This window comes from Mirounga leonina, unplaced genomic scaffold (assembly GCF_011800145.1).
Source record: "Mirounga leonina isolate KUSES-001 unplaced genomic scaffold, KU_Mleo_1.0 Mir_92, whole genome shotgun sequence".
Lineage (NCBI taxonomy): Eukaryota > Metazoa > Chordata > Mammalia > Carnivora > Phocidae > Mirounga > Mirounga leonina.
This window is the reverse complement of record NW_023270852.1, coordinates 2,835-25,932: the sequence shown is the minus strand read 5'-3', so window position 1 is coordinate 25,932 and position 23,098 is coordinate 2,835. Positions and strand designations below refer to the sequence as shown.

The 23,098-nt window shown below is 39.6% G+C and overlaps 1 protein-coding gene across 2 annotated transcripts in view; it reads right to left on the bottom strand.

The window, feature by feature from the left end:
• Positions 1 to 22,650, bottom strand: part of SAAL1 (serum amyloid A like 1) — a 31,785-nt gene extending 9,135 nt beyond the window's left edge. Inside the window, exons 1-9 of one of the 2 annotated variants that reach the window (XM_034995167.1) lie at positions 22,468 to 22,650; positions 21,000 to 21,110; positions 14,093 to 14,176; positions 10,746 to 10,825; positions 8,161 to 8,220; positions 7,907 to 8,022; positions 7,381 to 7,561; positions 5,391 to 5,473; positions 5,114 to 5,302 (exon numbers count right to left, since the gene is read on the bottom strand). In XM_034995167.1, coding sequence (XP_034851058.1) covers positions 5,114 to 5,302; positions 5,391 to 5,473; positions 7,381 to 7,561; positions 7,907 to 8,022; positions 8,161 to 8,220; positions 10,746 to 10,825; positions 14,093 to 14,176; positions 21,000 to 21,110; positions 22,468 to 22,599 — 1,036 coding nt within the window. In that variant the 5' untranslated portion in view covers positions 22,600 to 22,650. The remainder of the gene's footprint in view (positions 1 to 5,113; positions 5,303 to 5,390; positions 5,474 to 7,380; positions 7,562 to 7,906; positions 8,023 to 8,160; positions 8,221 to 10,745; positions 10,826 to 14,092; positions 14,177 to 20,999; positions 21,111 to 22,467) is intronic. The other variant, XM_034995168.1, reaches the window with a different exon arrangement.
• Positions 22,651 to 23,098: the final 448 nt, after the last annotated feature.

Here is a 23,098-nt window from a genome sequence, read left to right as displayed (position 1 = left end):
GCATCACAATTCCAGACTTCAAGCTCTATTACAAAGCTGTCATCATCAAGATAGTATGGTACTGGCACAAAAACAGACACATAGATCAATGGAACAGAATAGAGAGCCCAGAAATGGACCCTCGACTCTATGTCAACTAATCTTTGACAAAGCAGGGAAGAATGTCCAATGGAAAAAAGACTGTCTCTTCAACAAATGGTGTTGGGAAAATTGGACAGCCACATACAGAAGAATGAAACTGGACCATTTCCTTACACCACACACAAAAATAGACTCAAAATGGCTGAAATACCTAAATGTTGAAACAGGAGTCCATCAAAATCCTAGAGGAGAACACAGGCAGCAACCTCTTCGACCTCAGCTGCAGCAAATTCTTCCTAGAAACATCGTCAAAGGCTAAGGAAGCAAGGGCAAAATTAACTACTGGGACTTCACCAAGATAAAAAGCTTTTGCACAGCAAAGGAAACAGTCAACAAAACCAAAAGACAACTGACTGAATGGGAGAAGATATTTGCAAATGACATATCAGATAAAGGGCTAGTATCCAAAATCTATAAAGAACTTATCAAACTCAACACCCAAAGAAAAATAATCCAATCAAGAAATGGGCAGAAGACATGAACAGACATTTCTGCAAATTAGACATCCAAATGACCAACAGACACATGCAAAAGTGCTCAACATCGCTTGGCATCAGGGAAATCCAAATCAAAACCTCAATGAGATACCACCTCACACCAGTCAGAATGGCTAAAATTAACAAGTCAGGAAACGAGAGATGTTGGCGAGGATGCGGAGAAAGGGGAACCCTCCTACACTGTTGGTGGGAATACAAGCTGGTGCAGCCACTCTGGAAAACAGTATGGAGGTTCCTCAAAAAGTTGAAAATAGAGTTACCCTACAACCCAGCAATTGCAGTACTGGGTATTTACCCCAAGGATACAAATGTAGTGATACAAAGGGGTACGTGCACCCCAATGTTTATAGCAGCAATGTCCACAATAGTCAAACTATGGAAAGAGCCTAGATGTCCATCAACAGATGAATGGATAAAGAAGATGTGATATATATATACAATGGAATATTATGCAGCCATCAAAAAAAAAAAAAACAACCATGAAATCTTGCCATTTGCTACAATGTGGATGGAACTAGAGGGTATTATGCTAAGCGAAATGAGTCAATCAGAGAAAGACATGCATCATATGATCTTACTGATATGAGGAATTCTTAATCTCAGGAAACAAACTGAGGGTTGCTGGAGTGGAGGGGGGTGGGAGGGATGGGGGGGGCCTGGGTGATAGACATTGGGGAGGGTATGTGCTATGGTGAGCGCTGTGAATTGTGTAAGACTGTTGAATCACAGACCTGTACCTCTAAAACAAACAATACATTATATGTTTAAAAAAAAAAGATAGTAAGAAGGGAAAAATGAAGGGGTTATCAGAGGGGGAGACGAACCATGAGAGACTATGGACTCTGAGAAACAAACTGAGGGTTCTAGAGGGTAGGGGGGTGGGGGGAGGGGTTAGCCTAGTGATGGGTATTAAAGAGGGCACGTATTGAATGCAACACCGGGTGTTATACGCAAACAATGACTCATGGGACACTACATCAAAAACTAGTGATGTGCTGTATGGTGATTAACATAACATAATAAAATAAAATTTAAAAAATAAGTAAATAATAAAGAAAACATCAAGAAAGATGTGTTCCTAATATTGCAAATAAAAACTCATGGTTTTCAACAGAAAGCACATATATACAAGGAGGTTAGAAAGAGCATCGGGGCTCAAAGTCAGCATTTCCTCCCCTTTTCCTTTCAGAAATCACCACAAAAAAAAAAAAAAAAAAATTAAAAAATAAGCAACAAAAAACAAATGTCAGCTTAGATCAAATTAGGAGACAGCAGAAACCTGAAACACAAGGTGAGTGGAAACCGTGTCAAAGTAATATCAATGAAGCAGAAGGTGGAGGAGGAAGTGATGGAAAGATGCCAGAGGCTGCATGTCTGAGAAAGGGCCAGAAAAGTCCATTTCTTTAAGGTAAAGCACATACACTGAGGTGCAAATCCAGAATCCCTTGTTTTCAAGAGCAGGAATGGAATGTGCAAGATAGCAGCAGCTGGAGCTCCCCTGGGGGTCCTAAGACTCAGAGGAAGAGGAGGTAAATGAGCAATCCCGTAGACAGGCCATATTTGCAGGAAGCAAATGGCAAGGGGAAAGGAAAGACTTCACCACAGCCATGTGTCACCTGGTAAAAAGGGCTGGAAGGCTCACAGACCCAACTCCTTTTAGCCTAAAAGACAGCCTTAGCTGCTCTATGAACTTCCTGCAAATGGCTAGTCCAGAAAAAACTCAAGTCATTCAAAGGTGAGTCAGCAAAAGGAAACCAGCATAGGAGCAACACAAAGACACTTAAAAGAAAAAAGAAAAGAAGGAACAAGAGAAAAAAAAAGATGAAGAATACTCACCAAAAGAAGCTGACATGAAGCTTATGCATATTAAGATAATATTTAGCCATAAGTTTTAAAACAACATGTAAGCAAGCACCAAGCAGACACAGAAGAGCTCAGACTAAGAAATGAATGACAACGGGAGAGGAAACCTGAGCTGGCAGAACCCAAGAAGACGTTAAAAGAAAAATTCAAGCCACCATCGAAATGAAGGCAAAGCTGGCGGTAGCACAAAGGAGGGAGGACACCGCTCAAAACACAAAGGAGGACAGAAAGGCAAGCAGACGTCAGAAAGACAGAGGGGCAAAACGAGGGGAATGAGAATAAAGAGAGTTGGTTTTTTTAGTGAAGAAAATTAAAATTATGAAACACAAGAAAGGAGATCCTATACAATATTACTGCTCTCAAAGAAAAAAGTTAAAAGACTTTATTTTTTTTTAAAGATTTTATTTATTTGAGAGAGAGAGAGAGAGAGAAAGAAACAGCACGAGAGGGAAGAGGGTCAGAGGGAGAAGCAGACTCCCCTCTGAGCAGGGAGCTTGGTGTGGGACTCGATCCCAGGACCCTGGGATCACGACCAGAGCCGAAGGCAGTCGCTTAACCAACTGAGCCACCCAGGCGCCCCTAAAATGATATTTTAAAATATAATTCAGGAATGCAATCCCTGAGGCTTGAATTTGTAATTTGAAAGTACCAGGAACAATTGATAAGGAATTGTTAACACCGAGATATGTCTTCTAAGTTATTAGATCTTAATGATTTTTTAAAGACTGGAGAGCAGTTATAATGCTATTTTTAGAGCAGCCGTAATTATAAAGGTAACCATTAAACCAAAAATATGCACCTCCTAAATGTTAGAACTATATATACAAACCGTATATTGGTTTATTTAAACGTAAATATACATAATGGCACCCTTCAACGTTTTTTATTGAAGACTCTCAATAAAATAGGAATGGATTAATTTTCCTTGAATGGTAAAATGTAAATAGCAGTATCACGACTAATGGTGAAACACTAGAATCATTTCCAATAAAGTCAAGGTAAGGATGTTTTCTACCACCAGAGGCACAAGGCAACCCATTAAATAAGAGAAAAAAATCAGAGGCAGGAAAATGATTAAACATATCTAACTTAAATCCAAAGCGGAATCAGATAAAACCCAAGATTATCACAGAAACAACTATTAAAAATAGTAAGAGATAAATAAATAAATAAATAAATAAAAATAGTAAGAAAATTCAGTAAGATAACTACCAGATGCAATACTAATATACAGGAATCAATTACCTTCATATATTCCAACAGCAGTAATTAATGGAAAAAGGATGTCACAGACAACAGCAACCCAAAAGATAAAATAACTAGGAATAAGCCTAATAGAGATATGCAAGATCTTTATGAAGAAAATCATAAAACGTTACTGAAAACATAAAATAAGACTTGAACAAATGGAAAAGTGTAATATGTTCTTGGACACTATAAATTTAACATGATCCCAATAAAAATATCAGGAAGTTTTTGTTTTCATAACTTGTTAATCAAATTCAGTGTTAAACAAGAATAATGGTCAAAACCATCTCGAAAAATTAGGATGAAAGGGAACTACCCTTACTCGACATTAAAACATTTAAAAACTATGGCTACTGACACATGAGTAGAGCAATAGAAGGGAGTAAAATATATAGGGAAACTCAGAACATAGTAAATGATAAAATTTCAAATCAGTGTGGATAAACTGGTTTATTCACTAAATGATGCTAGTAAGACAACTGAGTAGCCATCTGGAAAAAAGCTAAAACCATACCTCACATGTAACACCTGAATAAATTCTAGATAGGCCTGGATTTAATTGTAGTCATAAAAAAAAAAATCACTCTGTGAAAAACCATTTGTTTACACAGGAAAATATTCATATTGTACTTCTAAATGAGAAAAGTTGCCTAAAAAGCAGGACTTAAAGATATATATGCCCAAAAAAAGGGGGGCGCCTGGGTGGCTCAGTCGTTAAGTGTCTGCCTTCGGCTCAGGTCATGATCCCGGGGTCCTGGGGTCAAGCCCCACATTGGGCTCCCTGCTTGGCAAGAAGCCTGCTTCTCCCTCTCCCACTCCCCCTTGTGTTCCTGCTCTCGCTATCTCTCTCTCTGTCAAATAAATAAATAAGTTCTTTAAAAAATAAAAAATAAATAAAAAAAGATCTATATGCCTATAAGTATATAGTAACCATGTTTGGATAGTGGAATTGCAAGTGCTATGCTTCCTTTTATAAATTTTGCAAATTTTTTGTATTAAGCATGTAATATTTTTACAATCAAGGGAATAAAAGCACTAAGAAAGAATGAAACCAACCTACCAGCCAACCACATAAACAATAATCACAAGCCTGGGCTTTAAAATCTGACAGACTAGGGACGCCTAGGTGGCTCAGATGGTTAAGCGTCTGCCTTTGGCTCTGGTCATGATCCCAGGGTCCTGGGATCGAGCCCCGCATCAGGCTCCCTGCTCGGCCGGAAGCCTGCTTCTCCCTCTCCCACTCCCCCTGCTTGTGTTCCCTCTCTCGCTGTCTCTCTGTCAAATAAATAAATAAATAATCTTAAAAAAAAAATAAAAACTCTGACAGACTACAATTTACTTTAGTGAACTAAAATGGTACTTGCCTTCTTCTATCTTTAGATACTCCTGTTCAGTCTGTGACGCATAGATGGCAGACAACACTGAATAAACAGAAGCCAGCACTGTTTTCTGTTCTTGAAGTATGATGGGTGGATCATCAGACTGGCAAAATTCATGGCAGACCAGGTCAAAAAGTAAATTCCAAGTGTCTTTTCCAGTATCAGGACACTGTACTTAATAAAAATGATAAAGCAAATAGTCATATAACAATAGAAAACAATTCAATGAATAACTCCAGTGCTTCCCTATAAAACACCTTACCAATTGCTTGAATTCCATCGTCTACTGTGGTAAGCAGCTGTAAGATATGCATGTAAACATCGAGCCCTTCTGGATTTTCAGAACTACATACAAAAAGCAAAAGCACTGAATCAACAACTCTGTAGGACTGCAATCATTCACTCATTCAACAAATACTTTTATCACTCTGTACTAGTCACTGCCCCAGGTGCTGAGGATAAATCAGGGAACAGGACAAAGACTCGGTGCTCACCAGAGGTTACATTTCAAGGCGGGAGCAGGTGGGAGTGGGAAGAGTCAAAAAACAAAGAAATATTATGGAATATAATCATCACACAAGGACGAGATGTAAAAGGTTTTTTTTGCCCTGTCCCACAAGCAACAATGCAAAAACCTTCTAGGTGATACTTCCTCATTCTGGCATCATCAGGAAGAAAAATGACTAAAACATTTATATAATGAATGAAAGGCCCACTGCCGCAAGCACCGATAGTAACGACGTTCTCAAAACTTCACAACTCCCCTAGCTCCCTAGCTGAGAATACTAAAACCATGTTAAGCATAATTTTTGTGATCAACAGCTTGTATTCCTAGAAACCCACAATCTTAGTTCCTCGAACAATTAAGTAAAAAAATTAGTGAACGATAAAAAAGATGGTTCAGCAAATACTTCAGTACCTACTATTTTCAGGCACTATGTTAGCAGCTGGGAAAACAGAGATGTGTAAAACACTGTTTCTATCTTCATGAAGTTTATAGTCTAAAGGAGAGAAGAGAATTAAAGGGCAATTATGATAAAGTGATATGAATGTAATACTAAAAGAAGTCCAAGGTGCTAGAGGACCACACGGCAAGCAGACTTAAAATTTTTAAGTTTGGAGAGTCAGGAAAGGTATCTTAAGACAAATGATGTTTATGCACAGAGCTGCAGGAGAAGTGTTTGAAATAAAAGAGACATGATATGCAAAGGCTTGGAGACAAAAGAGCTTGGTTTTGTTGATGAAAGAAATTTCACATGGCTGAAACACACAGAACAAGTAATAAGGATGGAGAAGCACTAAATCCTTGTAAGCCACACTTTAACAAAAATCTGGACCTCATCCTAAGGAAAACCATGGAAGAGTCCGAAGCATGAAAGTGAGATGATGAGCATGTGCTTTGGAAAGATGGCTCTACAGTCCAGGTTTGGAAAAATGCTGCAGTTATCTAGGCAAGAGACAGTGGCGGGGTGATGGCATGGATGGGATCCTAGAAAAAGTCAGGAACAAGTTTTGGGAGGTTGACTGGCCATGGAAAAAGAGCAGGATGGGGAGGAAAAGTCAGTAATGACTTCCACATCATCCTAATGGGATAATGATTGCATCATTCACTGAGATTGAGAACAGTGAAGAAGCAGGTTTGGAGGAAAGATGATGAGTTTAATCCTCACTTGGATAAAGGACATAAAATTCACAGACTTTACTATGGGTTACTAAGCACAAAGAATAAACAACTGACCATTAAGCAGATCAATTCACAAGTTAATTTTCTAGTGACTAGCAAGAAAGTTTCAATGACCTACAACACCTAGCAATCACTGTTGGCAAGACATCAGAGCCCAAAACTCAGTCACTTATCCAAGACTGACGTATATACATAAGAAGCAAGAAAACAAATGATGTCTGACAATAACTGAAAAAGTTGTTAAATGTTTGATGGAAAACAAAACACAAGAAAATCTTTTCTATTTGACTTAAATTACACAAAACTACAGAAAATTTCAAGACAGTAACCATACTTCATGCTAGAAAATAGCCTATAGCTAAGTAATATTAGAATAGGTACTTTGTAACCATTATGATTTTTGAAAACAACAAACACATTGTCATCACAAATATTAGTAGTGAATCCAACCTGACAAAGATTGACAGGATGTTATTCATCCTGTTGAAAAGAAACTAAAACTTATATCTAAGGTTATTTCTAGCAATTGGATTTTCCCAGAACATTTTGCACAAAAGAGCTCACTTACCGTACTTGTTTTGAAGCTTCAAGTACACAGGGCACAATCTTAAACACTGGCTGCTCTTCAGAATCTTCCTGGGGTGGGTCCAGAGGCTGAACAGCCCCATTTCTAATCCATTCCAACATTAGCTTCTCATCCAAATCAAAAAGCTTGTCCACAACCTCCCCCACCTTGACCAGCAAGTCAACTGCAGACAATAAAACAATTATTGAAATGAGAAACAAAGTTTAAAAACAGTAAGGTTAATCAAAATTCCTAAAGCTATTCCAAGAAAGCCAAATCTTGCCAAATCATTACTTATTCAGAGGGCAATTTATTCACCTCCTTTGTTTAAATTTGCTTATCTTCCTTCATTTTTAAATGAAGACTTGTCAGTATCCTGGTAGCTCAAGAAGAAATTTTATATCTTGAATCAAAATACTTTCTTACCTTAGACTTAAAGCTTTTTTTAAGCAACCTCCAGAAATAGTTACATGGTTTCCTAACAATTAAATATAACCAAAAATTTTTCCTAGATTACATGGTGACTTACCATTTGTTGAACTTGACATAATGAAACAAATGCTATCATAAATAGCTGGATATTCCCAGATTCTTTCAACCCAGACACTGGCTACTTCTGTCTGGGAAAGACAAGTAAGCAACAACCTACAAGATAAACATAAGCTTAGTAACTATGCTTGAAAAACAGTAAAGGAAATTCAAGAATGAAGAATTAATTAACTCTATGGTCCTAGATTCCTGTATGAGTGAATATACGGAATCCATAGAAAGAAGAAAGCATACCGGCTTGTTTCCAGAAGAGTAGGAGGGTCTGAATCATACAAACAGTGCAATAACACCTGTCTATAAAAACAAAAAAGTTAACCCAATATGCATCACTTCTCTCATTTCAAATATCTCGGTAGAGTTACTTAATTTTTTCAACATTTTCATTGTGAAATATATATACAAGAAAGCCTATAGGATATAAATTTATACTTAATGAACAGTTATCAAGCAAATACATATTTATAAAAAACAGAACAGTGCTACATCTCTCCGTAGCCTTTGTGTGTCCCTTCCAAATCACAATTCTCTTTCCCACCTAGAAATGACTACTACCTGGACTTTTCCCGCAATTATTTCCTTGCTTTACTCTATAGTTTTATTATTCCATATATTTTGGCTTTGAATGTTATGTGAAAAAATTATACTGTATGTATTCTTTAGAGTCTTAGTTCTTTTGCTCAACACCATGTCTTTAAGATCTACCCTTGTTGGGGCACCTGGGTGGCTCAGTAGTTAGGCGTCTGCCTTTGGCTCAGGTCATGATCCCAGGGTTGTGGGATCAAGCCCCGCATTGGGCTCCCTGCTCAGTGGGAGGCCTGCTTCTCCCTCTCCCACTCCCCCTGCTTGTATTCCCTCTCTCGCTGTCTCTCTCTGTCAAATAAATAAATAAAATCTTTAAAAAAAAAAAAATCTATCCTTGTTTTCCCATAGTGATCGTTCTTTAATTCACTGCTGCAGAATATTCCATCATATGAACATAAAACAATTTATTTTTCCAGTCTACTGCTGATGGGTATGTGGGTTGATTCTAACTGGGGCCATATCAAGCAATGCTCCTCCAATACTTTTTAGCTGATATACGTATGCATGGTTTATCTTACTATATACAGTGGGATAGTTTGATCACAGTATCTGCATTGCCCATCTTCCAGTTTAACAAAATAATGCCCAACTTCTCTAAAGTGGCTGAACAAATTCATATCCCATCACCAATGTAAATTGTTCCATATTAATTTTAACATGACTCATTCTTAGAAATTTTTTTTTAAGATTTTATTTATTTATTTGACAGAGAGAGACACAGCGAGAGAGGGAACACAAGCAGGGGGAGTGGGAGAGGGAGAAGCAGGCTCCCCGCTGAGCAGAGAGCCCGATGCGGGGCTTGATCCCAGGACTCCAGGATCACGACCTGAGCCGAAGGCAGACGCTCAACCAACTAAGCCACCCAGGCGCCCCTCATTCTTAGATTTTTGATAGGGACCATTAGAGACGAAATATAATCCTGGGTCATTTACTCCATGAATGACTTAAATTACTGAGGAATAAAGACCTTAAATTAGGATTTTAAAGTCACTCCACACACAGAAGAGGTAATTACCTCTATTTTATTTTATTTTATTTTTTTAAAGATTTTATTTATTTATTTGACAGAGAGCAACACAGCGAGAGAGGGAACACAAGCAGGGGGAGTGGGAGAGGGAGAAGCAGGCTCCCCGCTGGGCAGGGAGCCCGATGCGGGGCTCGATCCCAGGACCCTGGGATCATGACCCGAGCCAAAGGCAGACGCTTAACGACTGAGCCACCCAGGCGCCCCTAATTACCTCTATTTTAGAGACCCAGGTACTTAAATCCTGCGATAAACCCTCACAACCCTAGCTGAGGATAACCACCCAGAACACTTTTCTTGATCTACTGTGGGCACAAATTTCTTTGAAATTCTGATTAACAGCCATGAACTCTCTGCCTAAAAAATGAATACATTCACAAAATTTAGCATACAATTCCAGGGTTTTCTCAGATCTCTTAAAGTAACCACTCGGGTTTCCACCACTAAAAAACCGTCTGCTTAAAATTTTCCTGCATTTAAAATAGAACTAGCCTCCAAGCAAAAATATGAAAGCCTTTGAATCACGGAGGCAACCCTGTATCTTCTAGTCTGTCGATAAGCCCTATCCCCTGATCTTAGTCAAGAGTTCTCAGGCTAGGGGCGCCTAGGTGGCTCAGTCGTTAAGCGGCTGCCTTCGGCTCAGGTCATGATCCCAGAGTCCTGGGATCGAGCCCCACATTAGGCTCCCTGCTCAGCGGGAAGCCTGCTTCTCCCTCTCCCGCTCCCCCTGCTTGTGTTCCCGCTCTCGCTGTCTCTGTCTCTGTCAAATAAATAAATAAAATCCTTAAAAAAAAAAAAAAAAAAAAGAGTTCTCAGGGTAACCCTGGTTACTAAGTCTAGTTTTTCCAGACTCTAGCTCTTCTGAGCCGTTGGATTCCCTGAGCCTAAATTATTTGGGACTCTGGTCAGGGGCCCCATCGCCAAGCTTTGCCCCTCGGGGTCTTATCTTGTCAGGCTTTACCACCTACTGAAGGTTTGTCCTTTTGCTACCAATAAAGAAACAGGCCTAAATCCTTAGTCATGCCCATTAAAAACTGTGAAACCCCTAGCTACCATCAATATACAATGAGACTCCTGGAGACTATTCATCAGGAGAAAGGAAATACTACATTTCATAAAATGTTCCTATATCTCCTATGTATTAGAATTTCCTTAGGGATATGAAGTATTAATTTATTTTGTAAAAACATAATTCTTATATAGTAAAACTTACCCAAGATTTTTATCACTGCTGATGGACACACATATCTCCTGGAAACAGGCCATATTACCTAAAATTCCCACACAGATTTCCTGCCAAATCAAATGTCAAGGTCATAGGTCACAATGTCTTGAAGATAAAAGACACATACAAAAATAACAACTTGAAAAAAACTTTCACTGAGTCAGCATGGGGGAAGAAGAGGAGGTAGCATATAGAAGTACGCTAATCTTGACAAGTTTACAGCATTTGACGGGATGGAAGACACAAGAAAAAGAAAGATCAAAGGCAGGCACAAGTTATGGAAAAAGAAATCTTACGGATGAACTCAGTCTTAAATGGTTAGTAGGATATAGACATGCAAACAAGAAGAAAGACATTCGGACAAGTGGAAAAGTATCAGCAAAGGCAGGAAGGGAATAATGCACATGGCTAATACACTGAACTCTAAAGAGAGCAGCCTGACTGTTGTACAAAATTGGAGAATAACATGAGATAAATACAGCAGGTAAAAAGGATCAGGACTAAGGGACTGGAATGCCATGCTGAAAAGATTAGATTTAATCTAGGAGGTTATGTGCATCCATGAAGATCAAGGAAGGGGGCAGCATACTGCAATGTTATTTTAGGAAGATTTTGTTGGCAGCAAAATGCATAGTGCATGATGGTGGAAAATGTTAAAGGAAGTTAATAACCTCAGTAATAACAGACGATGTTTACTTAGCACGTACTAGGCCCAGGCACTACTCCAAGCACATCCCACATATTATTATTCATATAATAATTTATGAGGCAGGTACTGTTATCATCCCCATTTTTCAGATGAGGGGGAACTAAAGCACAGAGCAGTTAAGCAACCTGCCAGGATCTCCGCCTAGGCAAGAGCAGAGCTCCAGAGCCTGAGCATTTAACAACTATGCCGTACTGCATCTCAGTAATCAAGGTGCAGAGAGGAGGGTGGTGACGGCAGGCATGGAAAGGGAGGAAGTTGAGAAAGACTCAAGCTGAAAGCAAAATAATCTGATGAGGGGCAAAAGGAGAAGGCAGTTGAACCTCTCCTAGGTTTCAAGTTTCTTCATTTTTTTCTAGTCAGAACTATTGGTCCCACTGACAGGAAAATGGGAAAAGAAAGTGTAGGAAAGGATACAGTGAACTCAGTTAGGCAGTTAGTTTCCAAACTTGCTGGAACATAAGACCCATTAGAGCAGGGAACGTGTTAAAAATACAGATTTCTGAGTGCCATCTCAGAGCTACTCAATCAGAATCTCCAGGGTAGGGCCTGGGAAGCTAGTGTTTACCAAACACAGCACGTCATTTTTATGACCAGGTATGTGTGTTCATCACTGAGTCAGGACGTATGGAATTCTGGAATGGAAAATACAGCAAGCAAGTACAGAATGCCTAAAGGATGTTGAAGATGTGGCAACAGAAATCAGAAGCAAGGGCGCAGCTTTGATCCCACAGGCACAGACTCGCAACTTAAAGGTATAAAGAGTGGATGAGCTCACTAAGGAAATGAATTTAAAGAGGACAAGGGATCTGGGTCTGCAGCTTAGGAGTCCACACTGTGTAGGAAGAAAGAAAAAAGCCAATAAAAGTGACAGAGAAATGAAGGAAGAGGTCAGAGACCAGGAGAGTGAGGTGGCACCACAGCTGTAGGAAGGGAAAGCTTCAATAAAATGAGGGCTGTCAAATTCTGGGAAAAGATTAAAGGAGAACAGCAGCGGCACAGAGACACATACATTTCCTTACAAATTAAAGGGAGAATGACTGAACTTCCAATCAAAGACATTTCTCATTTTGGCTGTTGGCCAGAATCAGCTTGAGGGAACTTTAGAAGTTGTGTGGAGTCTCACACTTGGAAATTCTGTTTCAACTTATCTGGGTAAGGCCTGACTCAGGATTTTTAAAAGGTGCCAACGGCAAAGCTTCTCAAAATGTGGGCTCTTCTCCAGAGCACTCGCATCATTGGGGAACTTGTTAGAAATCCTCGAGCCTACCACAAACATATGATCAGAAAGTCAGGGGTGGCCCAGTAATCGGTGGTTCTGGGACATGCCGAAGTTGGAGAGCCCGCGTTCCATTCTAACACGTGGCCGAAGCCGAGGATCACGGCTATAGACAGGCTGGGGCTCATAGGCATACATAATGATACGACTAATTCCTGAAAGGTGCCATTACTGACATAAGCTTATTTCCTTTAAGTACTAATCACGAGTCAATGTATTTAAGTTCGAAAAATCCAGGAGAAAAATCGTATCAACTGTCAAATTTTTCTACCTACATAATGACCCCAGGAAAAAGCGGTTCATCAGTTCATCGGGTCCCAATTCAGGAAGAACACTGTCCTAAACGAAATTTGAATTCAGCATTCAATTTGTAAAAATATACTACAGGATTCTCCACTTCATAATTTCAAAGAAAGAAAGGTAATACAGCGCAGTGGTTATACTGAAGTCAGGCCGGCTCAGCTCAAATCCCAGCTCTATTCTTTCCCAGCTGTATGACCCTGGACACATTAACCAGAGACTTAGCTCATTTATTTATAAAGTGAAGATAAATTCCTATCTCACAGAATAGTAAGACCAAATCCTGAGTAAACAGCAGTTATTCGTAAGTATAACTACTTAATATTTACTAATCACCCACGATATGCATAGCACATCCCAACCTAAATGACAGAGAAACACAATCCACTGCACACAGCGTCGATAAAGACTAAATGAGAAGCAGAGATAATTCCTCTAGGGAGTTTACAATCAGCAATGGCCACTGAGAGCTTACTTATTTGGGAAGGCTTAGAAGAAATGCAGCTCCTGGGGTAACAGATGTGACTCTTGAGAGGGATGGAGGGCATATGAAGGGAGGCATGGAGATGGTGATCAACGCAGTGAGCTTGGGACAAGGAGTGGACAGGCCTTGCTAAATTAGAAGCACCATCTGCACAATAGATTTTAGGCTGGAAAGACGAATTAGATTCAGATTATGGAAAGTCCTGAGTGTCAGGCTGAGTTCAGAATGAAGGTTTTTAAGCAATGGAGGATTTTATGGGGGGAAAGAAAAAAGAGCAATCAACAGAAATAGGAGGTCCAGGCAACGTTCCCTGTTCTGCCACATATTAGGAACATAACTTTGGTCATGCCTGTTTCCCACAGCGGTTAAATGGAAGTATTGATCTCCCTGGTCCAACCCACTCTAATCATTTTAAACAGGACATTATCGAGTGCCAGGCAATGTTCAATAAAAATCTGACTGATTTGTGGCCAGCAAGAAAATTAAAGTGAGAAAAATGAAAGACTATCTAGCACTATCTGTTGTTATTGCTCCAAAGAGGAAGCTTTAAAAATGTACATACTTACTCTTAACCGAGGACATTTGGATTTGGCCAATACTCCCATAAATATGTCAGGAGCATTGAATTCTTGGAGAAATAGAGCCACATCCTGAAAATTAAAAAATGATTATTAATTTGGATGCTGAATAGTCCTCTTTAAACCCCATAGTTCAAACAACCATTTAAAAAAAATATTCTATATATACCTCCTTTCAGCCTCAAGAAAAAAAAGCCATAGGTTAGGAACTGTATCATTACACAAAAGTAATGTTAGAGAGTCTTTGTGCTATGTGGTCCCAAGGCAATGGAACAAATCCATAAACAAATTTAAACTAACTGTGATACTCCAGGAATATCTTCCTTTTTCTGCCTTGAATGCATTTACCTTAATGATCTTTCTAGCCACCAGGAATGTTAACTCATTCAAACATATTTGCTAGTTGCCAGGTATCCTGCCAGACACTGGGGTGGGGAAAAACGTAAAACTCATGATTCCTGTCTTCTAAGATCTTAAAACACAATGGGGGAAACAGGTTAAAACCCCTACTGGGTCATGCCCCAAATCAGAACTTGCGCTTTCAAAATTCTCAACAGAAAATAATTCTGATCACGGTGTAACTGCGACAGCTTCCTATCTCCTTCCTAGAGTTCGCTCAGGCCACGGCACCTATAGCGTACAGGTGAATGAACCCGGAGCAGTCATGTGATCCAATCTTGCACGCTCCAAGACCAAATCAGTTTGCTGTGGAGATCTGTGTTGTACAATATTTAAATAAAATGAAGTTTTTGATGGTCTATTGCCTAGGATTTTCACCAAACTTGAGGGGTATATTTGCAATAGCTTAACTTAAAACCAGAAGCTGTGTGGCTTAAGTGAAAATGCTCTTCAAAGGGCCCTGGAGGCACCCCAAAGACAGAGGCAGTAATCCTTCATAGCAGCCGAAACAAGGTAACCTGCATGACTGCTGACTAGAAGAGACGTCCTATAATTATTAAGAGAGCACAATCAGAGAAAACAGTATTTTCAAAGATACACTCCAAACTGAATGTCACAGCAACAGATGCTCCCCACTTGAAGTGTTCAGAGTGCTGTTTGTCATGTTGGCAACTCTTAGGGCATGCAGAAGAGTGATTTATTTAAACGATAGTTAGTAATTCCTAGGGCAGCACAGGGTTAGGTAGTCTAACAATATCAACACCAATAATAATAATAACGGCAATTAACATTTATCGAGCAAGTGGTCATTAACACAGTGAAGTGGTTTGCATACTATCTTATTTAATTCTCAAAAGATCCCTATAAAGTAGTTATTATTATTAGTCCCATTCCGCTAATAAACAGAAGTTTTAAAAGGTTAAGCAACCTGCCAAAGACTATACAATCAGTAGAACAAAGCCAGGAGAACAGAACCCAGATGAGTCTGACTCATGGACATGCTCTTAATCAGAACACCATGCTACCCCTCAGCTATTCATTCAGTCACTCATGCATTCATTCATTCACTCTTCACCAAGTATTTACTGCAAAACCCAAGTAACAGGCACTGTTTGAGGCTCTGGGGGGACACATCAGTGAATAAGCTAGATAAGGTCCCAGTCTCATGGAATTTTTATTCTAGAGGGATGAGCAAACAATAAACCCATAAACAACTTATCTAAGTGCTACAAGGAAGAGAGACAAGATAGTATGTGCCAGAAGCCAAGATGTGGGGAGGCCTACTTCAGATAGAGAAGGTACCTCTGAAGAGGTGACATTAAGCTTTTAAGAGAAGGAACTTAAATCTATCGGAGGACACAAAGGCTGAATAACTAGATAAGTGTTATGCAACAGAGTGAACACATTTCATGAGAGCACAGAAGAGATGAATTCTGCTTGGAGTGTCTGAGGAGGCATCACAGAGACGGTGACATTTGGGCTGGGCCGTAAAAGATGAGAAAGATTTTGCTGGCTGGAGGCCATTCCAGGCAGACAGGGACATGAACGGAGCACGAACACATGAAAATGCAGAAAGCATCTGAAGTCTCTGGTCCTGCTCAAACATCAGTGGTAGGAGATAAGCCTGGAAGGACTTTACACCAATAATCAGTGGACATCTCAGTTCTCTAGAGGTGCTTCAAGAGCTACCTAAGAAGGTGAAAAGGAGGCCAAAAACATGACCCTGCCTTCCACCAACAATCTTATTCAAACAGCAGCTCTGTTTTACCTATTTCATATTTGAGGATTTCACATTAAGATTTCATTTTAAAAATGGGTTCTAGTTCCTTAAAAAAAATTTTTTTTTTAAATCATAGCTTCTCAATAATTGTAAAACAAGTAGAAAAAGACTTGAAGGATCAACCAACTTGATCTAATTGACATATATAGGACACCACCCAGCAAACAGCAGAATACACATTTTTTTTCAGTGAACATGGAAAATTTCCAAGATAAATCACATTCTAAAAGAAGTCTAAATATATTTTTAAAAGGATTCAGTGTTCACAGACTTCAGTAACAGAAAGATAACTGAAAAACTCCCAAATATTTGAAATCTAAACAATGTACTGCTAAATAACTCATTAGCCAAAGAAGAATGAAAGGAAAATTAGAACTAAACTAAATGAGAGGAAACCCAACATATCAGAGTCTGTGGGATACTGCCAAAGCAAGAGTTGAAAATTTATAGTGTTACATGTCTATATTTAAAAAAAGCAAATTAAACCAGAGTGAATAGGAGGAGGAAAATAAGACAGATCAAAATGGAAATCAATGAAATAGAGAACAGTAAAGCAACAGAGAAAATGAACAAAACCAAGGGCTGGTTCTTTATGAAGATCAACAAATTAAACTTCTAGCCAGAATGATGAGGGGAAAAAAGACAGAAGTTACAAATTACTAATATCAGGAATGAGAGAAGTGCCATCACTACAGATTCTACAGATAATTAAAGGAAAATAACATAATTTTTTTTTAAAGATTTTATTTATTTATTCATGAGAGAGAGAGGGGGGGGGCAGAGGGAGAAGCAGACGTCCCGCAGAGCGGGGAGCCCGATGCGGGACTCGATCCCAGGACTCCGGGACCATGACCTGAGCCGAAGGCAGACGCTTAACCATCTGAGCCACCCAGGCACCCAGAAAAATAACATAATATTATGAAGAACTTTATGCCAATAAATTTGACAACTTAGATAAAATGGATAAATTCCCTGAAGAACATAAACTACCAAAGTAACCTGAATAGCCTTACTTTTACCTAGTAAAGGAATTGAATTTATAATCTTTTGCACCAAAAACCACTAAATGGTGAATTTTATGGTAGGAAGTTATATCTCAATAAAACTATTATTTCTTAAGAGTAATAAATACACAAAACTAAAAGTAAGCAAAAAACAAAAAAAAAAATCTTCCCAGAAAGAAAACTCCAAGCTCCGATGGCTTCACTGGTGAATTCCACCAAATATTTAAGGAAGAAATATTAATTCTGTACAAACTCTTCCTGAAAAATGAAGAGGGAAAAGTTCCCAATCAATGAGGACAGCATTACCTGGTACCAAAACCAGATAATGACAAGAAAATGAATTATCGGGCGCCTGGGTGGCTCAGTCGTTAAGCGTCTGCCTTCAGCTCAGGTCATGATCCCAGGGTCCTGGGATCGAGCCCCACATCGGGCTCCCTGCTCGGTTGGAAGCCTGCTTCTCCCTCTCCCACTCCCACTCCCCCTGCTTGTATTCCTGTTCTCGCTATCTCTCTCTCTGTCAAATAAATAAATAAAATCTTAAAAAAAAAAAAAGAAAATGAATTATCTCTCATGAAATTAGATAGAATTTCTAAACAAGATTTTAGCACCTCAAAAATCAGTCAACTTAGTTCATCATATTAACAAACTAAAAAGAAGCCACATGATCATCTCAACTGACTTAGCAAAAGTATGACAAAATACAAAATCCATTCCTGATAAAGACTCTAGGCATACTAGAGACAGAATGGAACTTTCTCAATCTGCAGTTACATCACATTAATGGTGGAAGACCAGACGTTCTGCCGCTCAATTAAGAACAAGAAGATGCCCCTCTCACCACTTTTCTAATCAACATCATACTGGAGACAGCAAATGTGCAAGAAAAAGAAATAAAAGCAATTCAAATTGAAAAAGTAGTCAAACGTTTCCTTTATAAATGAAATACAGCTACAGGATGTAAAATGTACAAAATCAACTGAATTTCTATATACTAGCAATGAACAGATATTGAAATTTTTTAAAAATGCCATTTTTAATAGCATGGAAAAGTATGAAATAGGAATAAATCTGACAAAAGATGTGAAATACCTATACACTAAAAACTACAAAACTTTGCTGAAACAAATTAGAGAGGATCTAAATAAATGGAAAGATATACCTTGTTCAATTTATCAATTCTTTCCCCAAATGATCTATAAATTAAACTCAATCTCAGTCAAAAGCCTAGCAGGCATTTTAAAGAAAGTGACAAATCGACTTCTAAAATTAATATGGAAATACAAAGGATTCCGGACAACCAAAACAACTCTAAGAAACAACAAAGTTGGAAGATTAACACTACCTGATTTCAAGATTTCTTATAAATGTACGGTAATTAAAACAATCATAAAGATGGACAAATAGATCAATGGAACAAAATAGAGTCCAGAAATAGACTCACACATACAGAATAACTGATTTTTGACAAAGATACAAAGGCAATTCAGTGGAGAAAGGACAGTCTTTTTAAAAATTGAGCTTGAATAACTGGACATTCATCCATATGCAGAAAAAGTGAACTTCAATTCATACCTTGCATCACACACAAAAATGAACTCAAAATGGATTACAGATCTACCAGTAAAACTTAAAATTATAAAACTTACAGAAAAAAAAACTAAGAAAACAACACAAAAAGTGGGCAAAAGATCTGAACAAGCACCAAAAAAAGATATACAGATTGCAAATAAACACATAAAAACATGGTCAACACTGTTAGTAATTAGGGAAATCCAAATTACAATCACAAGGAGAATCACTACACACTTATTACAATGACTAAAATCAAAAGGCTGACCATACCAAGTATTGGCAAGGATGAGGAGAAACTGGACCTGTATCTCATACACCGCTTATGGTAATGTAAAATGTAAAAACCACTTTGGAAAATACACAATTTTTTAAACAAACTGTAAAAAACACAATTCGGACTGTTTCTTAAAAATTAAACATAAAAAAAAAACAAAAACAAAAACATACACCTACCATATGACCCAATACCACTCTAGGTATTTACCCGAGAGAAAGGAACACATAAGTCCATACATAATTATACACAAAGATTCAGTGTTAACTTTAATAAACCATGAACAACTCAAATATCCACCAACAGAGGAATAAATGAATAAATCATGATATACACATACAATGAAGTGTCACTCAGCAATAAAAAAATAATAAACTACTAATAGACACAACATGCATGAATCTTAAAACAATGATGTTGAGTGAAAGAGCCGGACCCCTCCAAAAAAAGAATACGATCTCATTTATATAAAACTAGACAATGCAAACGACTCTGAAGTGACAGAAGGGTGATCCGGTGGTTGTCTGGAGAGGTTGCAGGCAGGGAGGGGCAAGAGGAAGGGATACGAACAGGCATAAGGAAACTTTTGAGGTGAGAGAGATGTTCTCTTTCAGGATTAGTGACGGCTTCATGTGCGTATACACACACAAAAATTTTCAAATTGTGCAATTTATTTATTTATTATTTTTTTAAAGATTTTATTTATTTATTCATGAGAGACAGAGAGAAACAGAGGGAGAAGCAGGCTCCCAAGGAGCGGGAAGCCCGATGAGGGACTCGATCCCAGGACCCTGGGATCATGACCTGAGCCGAAGGCAGATGCTTAACCATCTGAGCCACCCAGGCGCCCTGTGCAATTTAAATATGTGTAGTTTCTGTACACCAATCACACCTCAAGAATACACAGCTTTTTTGGTGTGAATTATACCTCAATAAAACTGTATCAAAAAACAGCCGAAGCCAATGAATAGCCATGGACAACTTTTAAGACAGAAGAAAAGAATACAATTAAGTCTGTGTTTTAGGAAAAAGAGAACTTCCGTGACAATGTGGAGGACAGAAAGGAAGTGAAAGACTAAAACAAGGATTTTAATCAGGAAGCTACTGCAGAAGTCCAAGTCATTAAGTGAGAGATTATGTATGTCAATCTTTTTTTTTTTATTTTTTTTTATTTTTTAAAGATTTTATTTATTTATTCATGAGAGACAGAGAGAGAGAGAGAGAGAAAGAAGCAGGCTCCCAAGGAGCAGGGAGCCCGATGCGGGACTTGATCTCAGGACTCCAGGATCATGACCTGAGCCGAAGGCAGTCGCTTAACCAACTGAGCCACCCAGGCGCCCTGTATGTCAATCTCTTTTCATGTCTTTTCTTATCTGTAAAATAAGGGTACTACCTGTATCACAGGGTTATTGTGAAAAGCAAATGGAATAATACCTGCCGCTGTTAAGCTACAGAGTACAATACAAACGTAAAATATTATTTTGCAATTATATACACATAGGTCCTTCTTGTCCCCTTCTAATTTAATCGTGGTACATCAGTGGTCTCCTAACTTCTAACCTGCTCTCAAACACAAGGTCAGCATTCTCTAAAGCAGGTAAGTATCAGAACTTTCCTGGGCTACAAGCATTCTTGCATTCATGAGAACTATATATTTAGACCAAATCTAATGACAGCTCAGATCCTCTAGGCTCAGAAACAAAAGTTTAGCATTTAAGCTCACTCCCTATACCCATATGAGTGATTACAGACACTAACGTATTTTCCCAGAGCCGTAAGGACTGAAACTTAAAAAAAAAAAAAAAAAAAATCCATTCACCACCTCCCTACCCAACAGTCTTCTCAGTTTCATTTCCAACCCCATACCTCGTCCATTGACATATCCCATACTCTGCAAATTTCATTCTCCATTTCTTCATCAAGCTCCATCTGCTGTTCATCATCTGAGCTGGATTTGGTATTTTCAGGGCTAACAATCTTCAACAGAAAGGAAGAAAAGTGATGACAAAAGCAGTCCATAGTACTTATCATGTAATATCATCCCATCATCATTCACAAGTCACAAAGACACTTTCCTCAAAGTATCTTCTCCTGCAGAAACCTTTTTTAAAAAAATTACTACCCTGGGTAGATCTATTCATTCACATTCACAGAGTAAATACTGTTACTAGGCACTGGGGTCGAAATACAGAGATGAATATATTTAACCCCTTGCTTTCAAGCAGTTAAGGATCTACAGGGGGAAACACATGTAAACTAATTATCACAACAGAAACGCTGAGTGATACAAATGAACTATGGACAGAGTAGTGAAAGCAAAAACGATGGACCAATGACCTATGCCTGGAAAAGGTGGGCAAACTTCTCCTAGGAGGTCATCTTTAAGCTAAATCTTTGAGGGAGAACAGGAGTTTGTCATGTGAAGAATGGGAGAAGAACATACCTAAGAAAGTTCAAGAGTTCAGAGTTAAGAAAGGGCCTAGTAAGGTCTGGGGAATGGTGAGTGGTTGAGTGTGTCTTGGGCAGATGAGGCTGGGAAGGTTGCAAGGATCCCTGGATGCCAGACTAAGAAATATGCATTTTTCTCCTGCAGGCAAAGAGAACCAAAATGAGTTCCCAAGGACAGCTTGCTTTTTTTGGTTTGTCTGTTTGTCTAAGGACGAATATTCCCGCAACTATGTAGTAGCTGCACTGGAGAGAACAGAGACTGAAAGTAGGTAAGTCCGGGAAACGTGGGAGAAGAAAGTTCACATTTATTGAGAGCTCCTATAAGCCAAACACCATGGTAAGCACTCTATGCCCATTATAATCTTATCTAACCTACACAATAACCCGATATACAATAACATAGGTAACGCAGTTTATAGAAATTGAGAAAGAAATCGAGGCTCTGAGCGGTTCGGTAACTTGCCCAAAGCAGGTGATGAAGCCACGCTTTCTATCAGAGCTGCAGGACTCCAAAATCACCATTTATTCTACTACAACAAAAGTCCACGAAATAAATTAGGCCCTGAGGTTCAGAAACGACAGTGGGAACGGGGAGCAAAAAGCCGAGCAATGTATTTACACGGTCAGACATTTTCGGAAAATATGCAAAGGTAAAATATTCTAACCGTAAGCATTCCAGCATCCCTGCCACTCTACCTCCCTCTGTGTTGAGGGGTACCGGGAAGTGGCTCCCCGCAGTTTTGGGGTCCGTGGAGGCGGCCAGGACGCTAAGCGCGATGCCTCGACAAGGGTGGTCGGGGAGGGGGTGTTGGAGGGGGCTGCCAGAGGCGTGACCAGGGGGCTGGGGCAATGCGGGAGAGCCCACGCGGGGCGCGACTTTCCACACCTGGATGAGCCCGCTGAGGACGCCGAAGAGCCAGTGTTTGCTGTAGACCGTGCTTCCTATGCAGTCACCCCCGGCGCCCTCCTCCTCGTCCTGGTCCCGACTCGGCAGCGGCGGCGAAGGGTTGCGGTCCATGACTTCGTCGCCACCCGCTCATAGAAGCCGCGCCGGAAGCCGCCGGAGGAGGCGATAAACCTCCTGGCGCCAGAGGGGCCGGCGCGCCCGACGCGGCTCCCGCCACAGCGCCCCCTACTGCCCGGAGCCTGCCGGCCTGAACACCCGTTCTATGCGCCCTCAGGCTTGGGATCCCAGATGACTTGATCTCCCCTTACCCAACCCTATCTAGGACCCAAGCACGACCATATTCACAACTGTTATTGGTCACTCTCCCTGGACCAGATATTCCATCTCCTTAGGGGCTCTTAGCCTGACTGAAAGGACAGGGAGTCGGGGACAGTGTCTCTGGTGCAGATGTACATTTCGAAGCTGTCGGACCCCTGATCTCTGGGCATGTTTGGCATCCTTAAAAGCATCAGCAGGCGCTCTTTCTTTTCCCAGGTGTGGTTGGATCCTCGGAAAGACATAAGTCACCAGGAAGAACGTCAATATCGTCAAGATTACAACTCCCTGTATT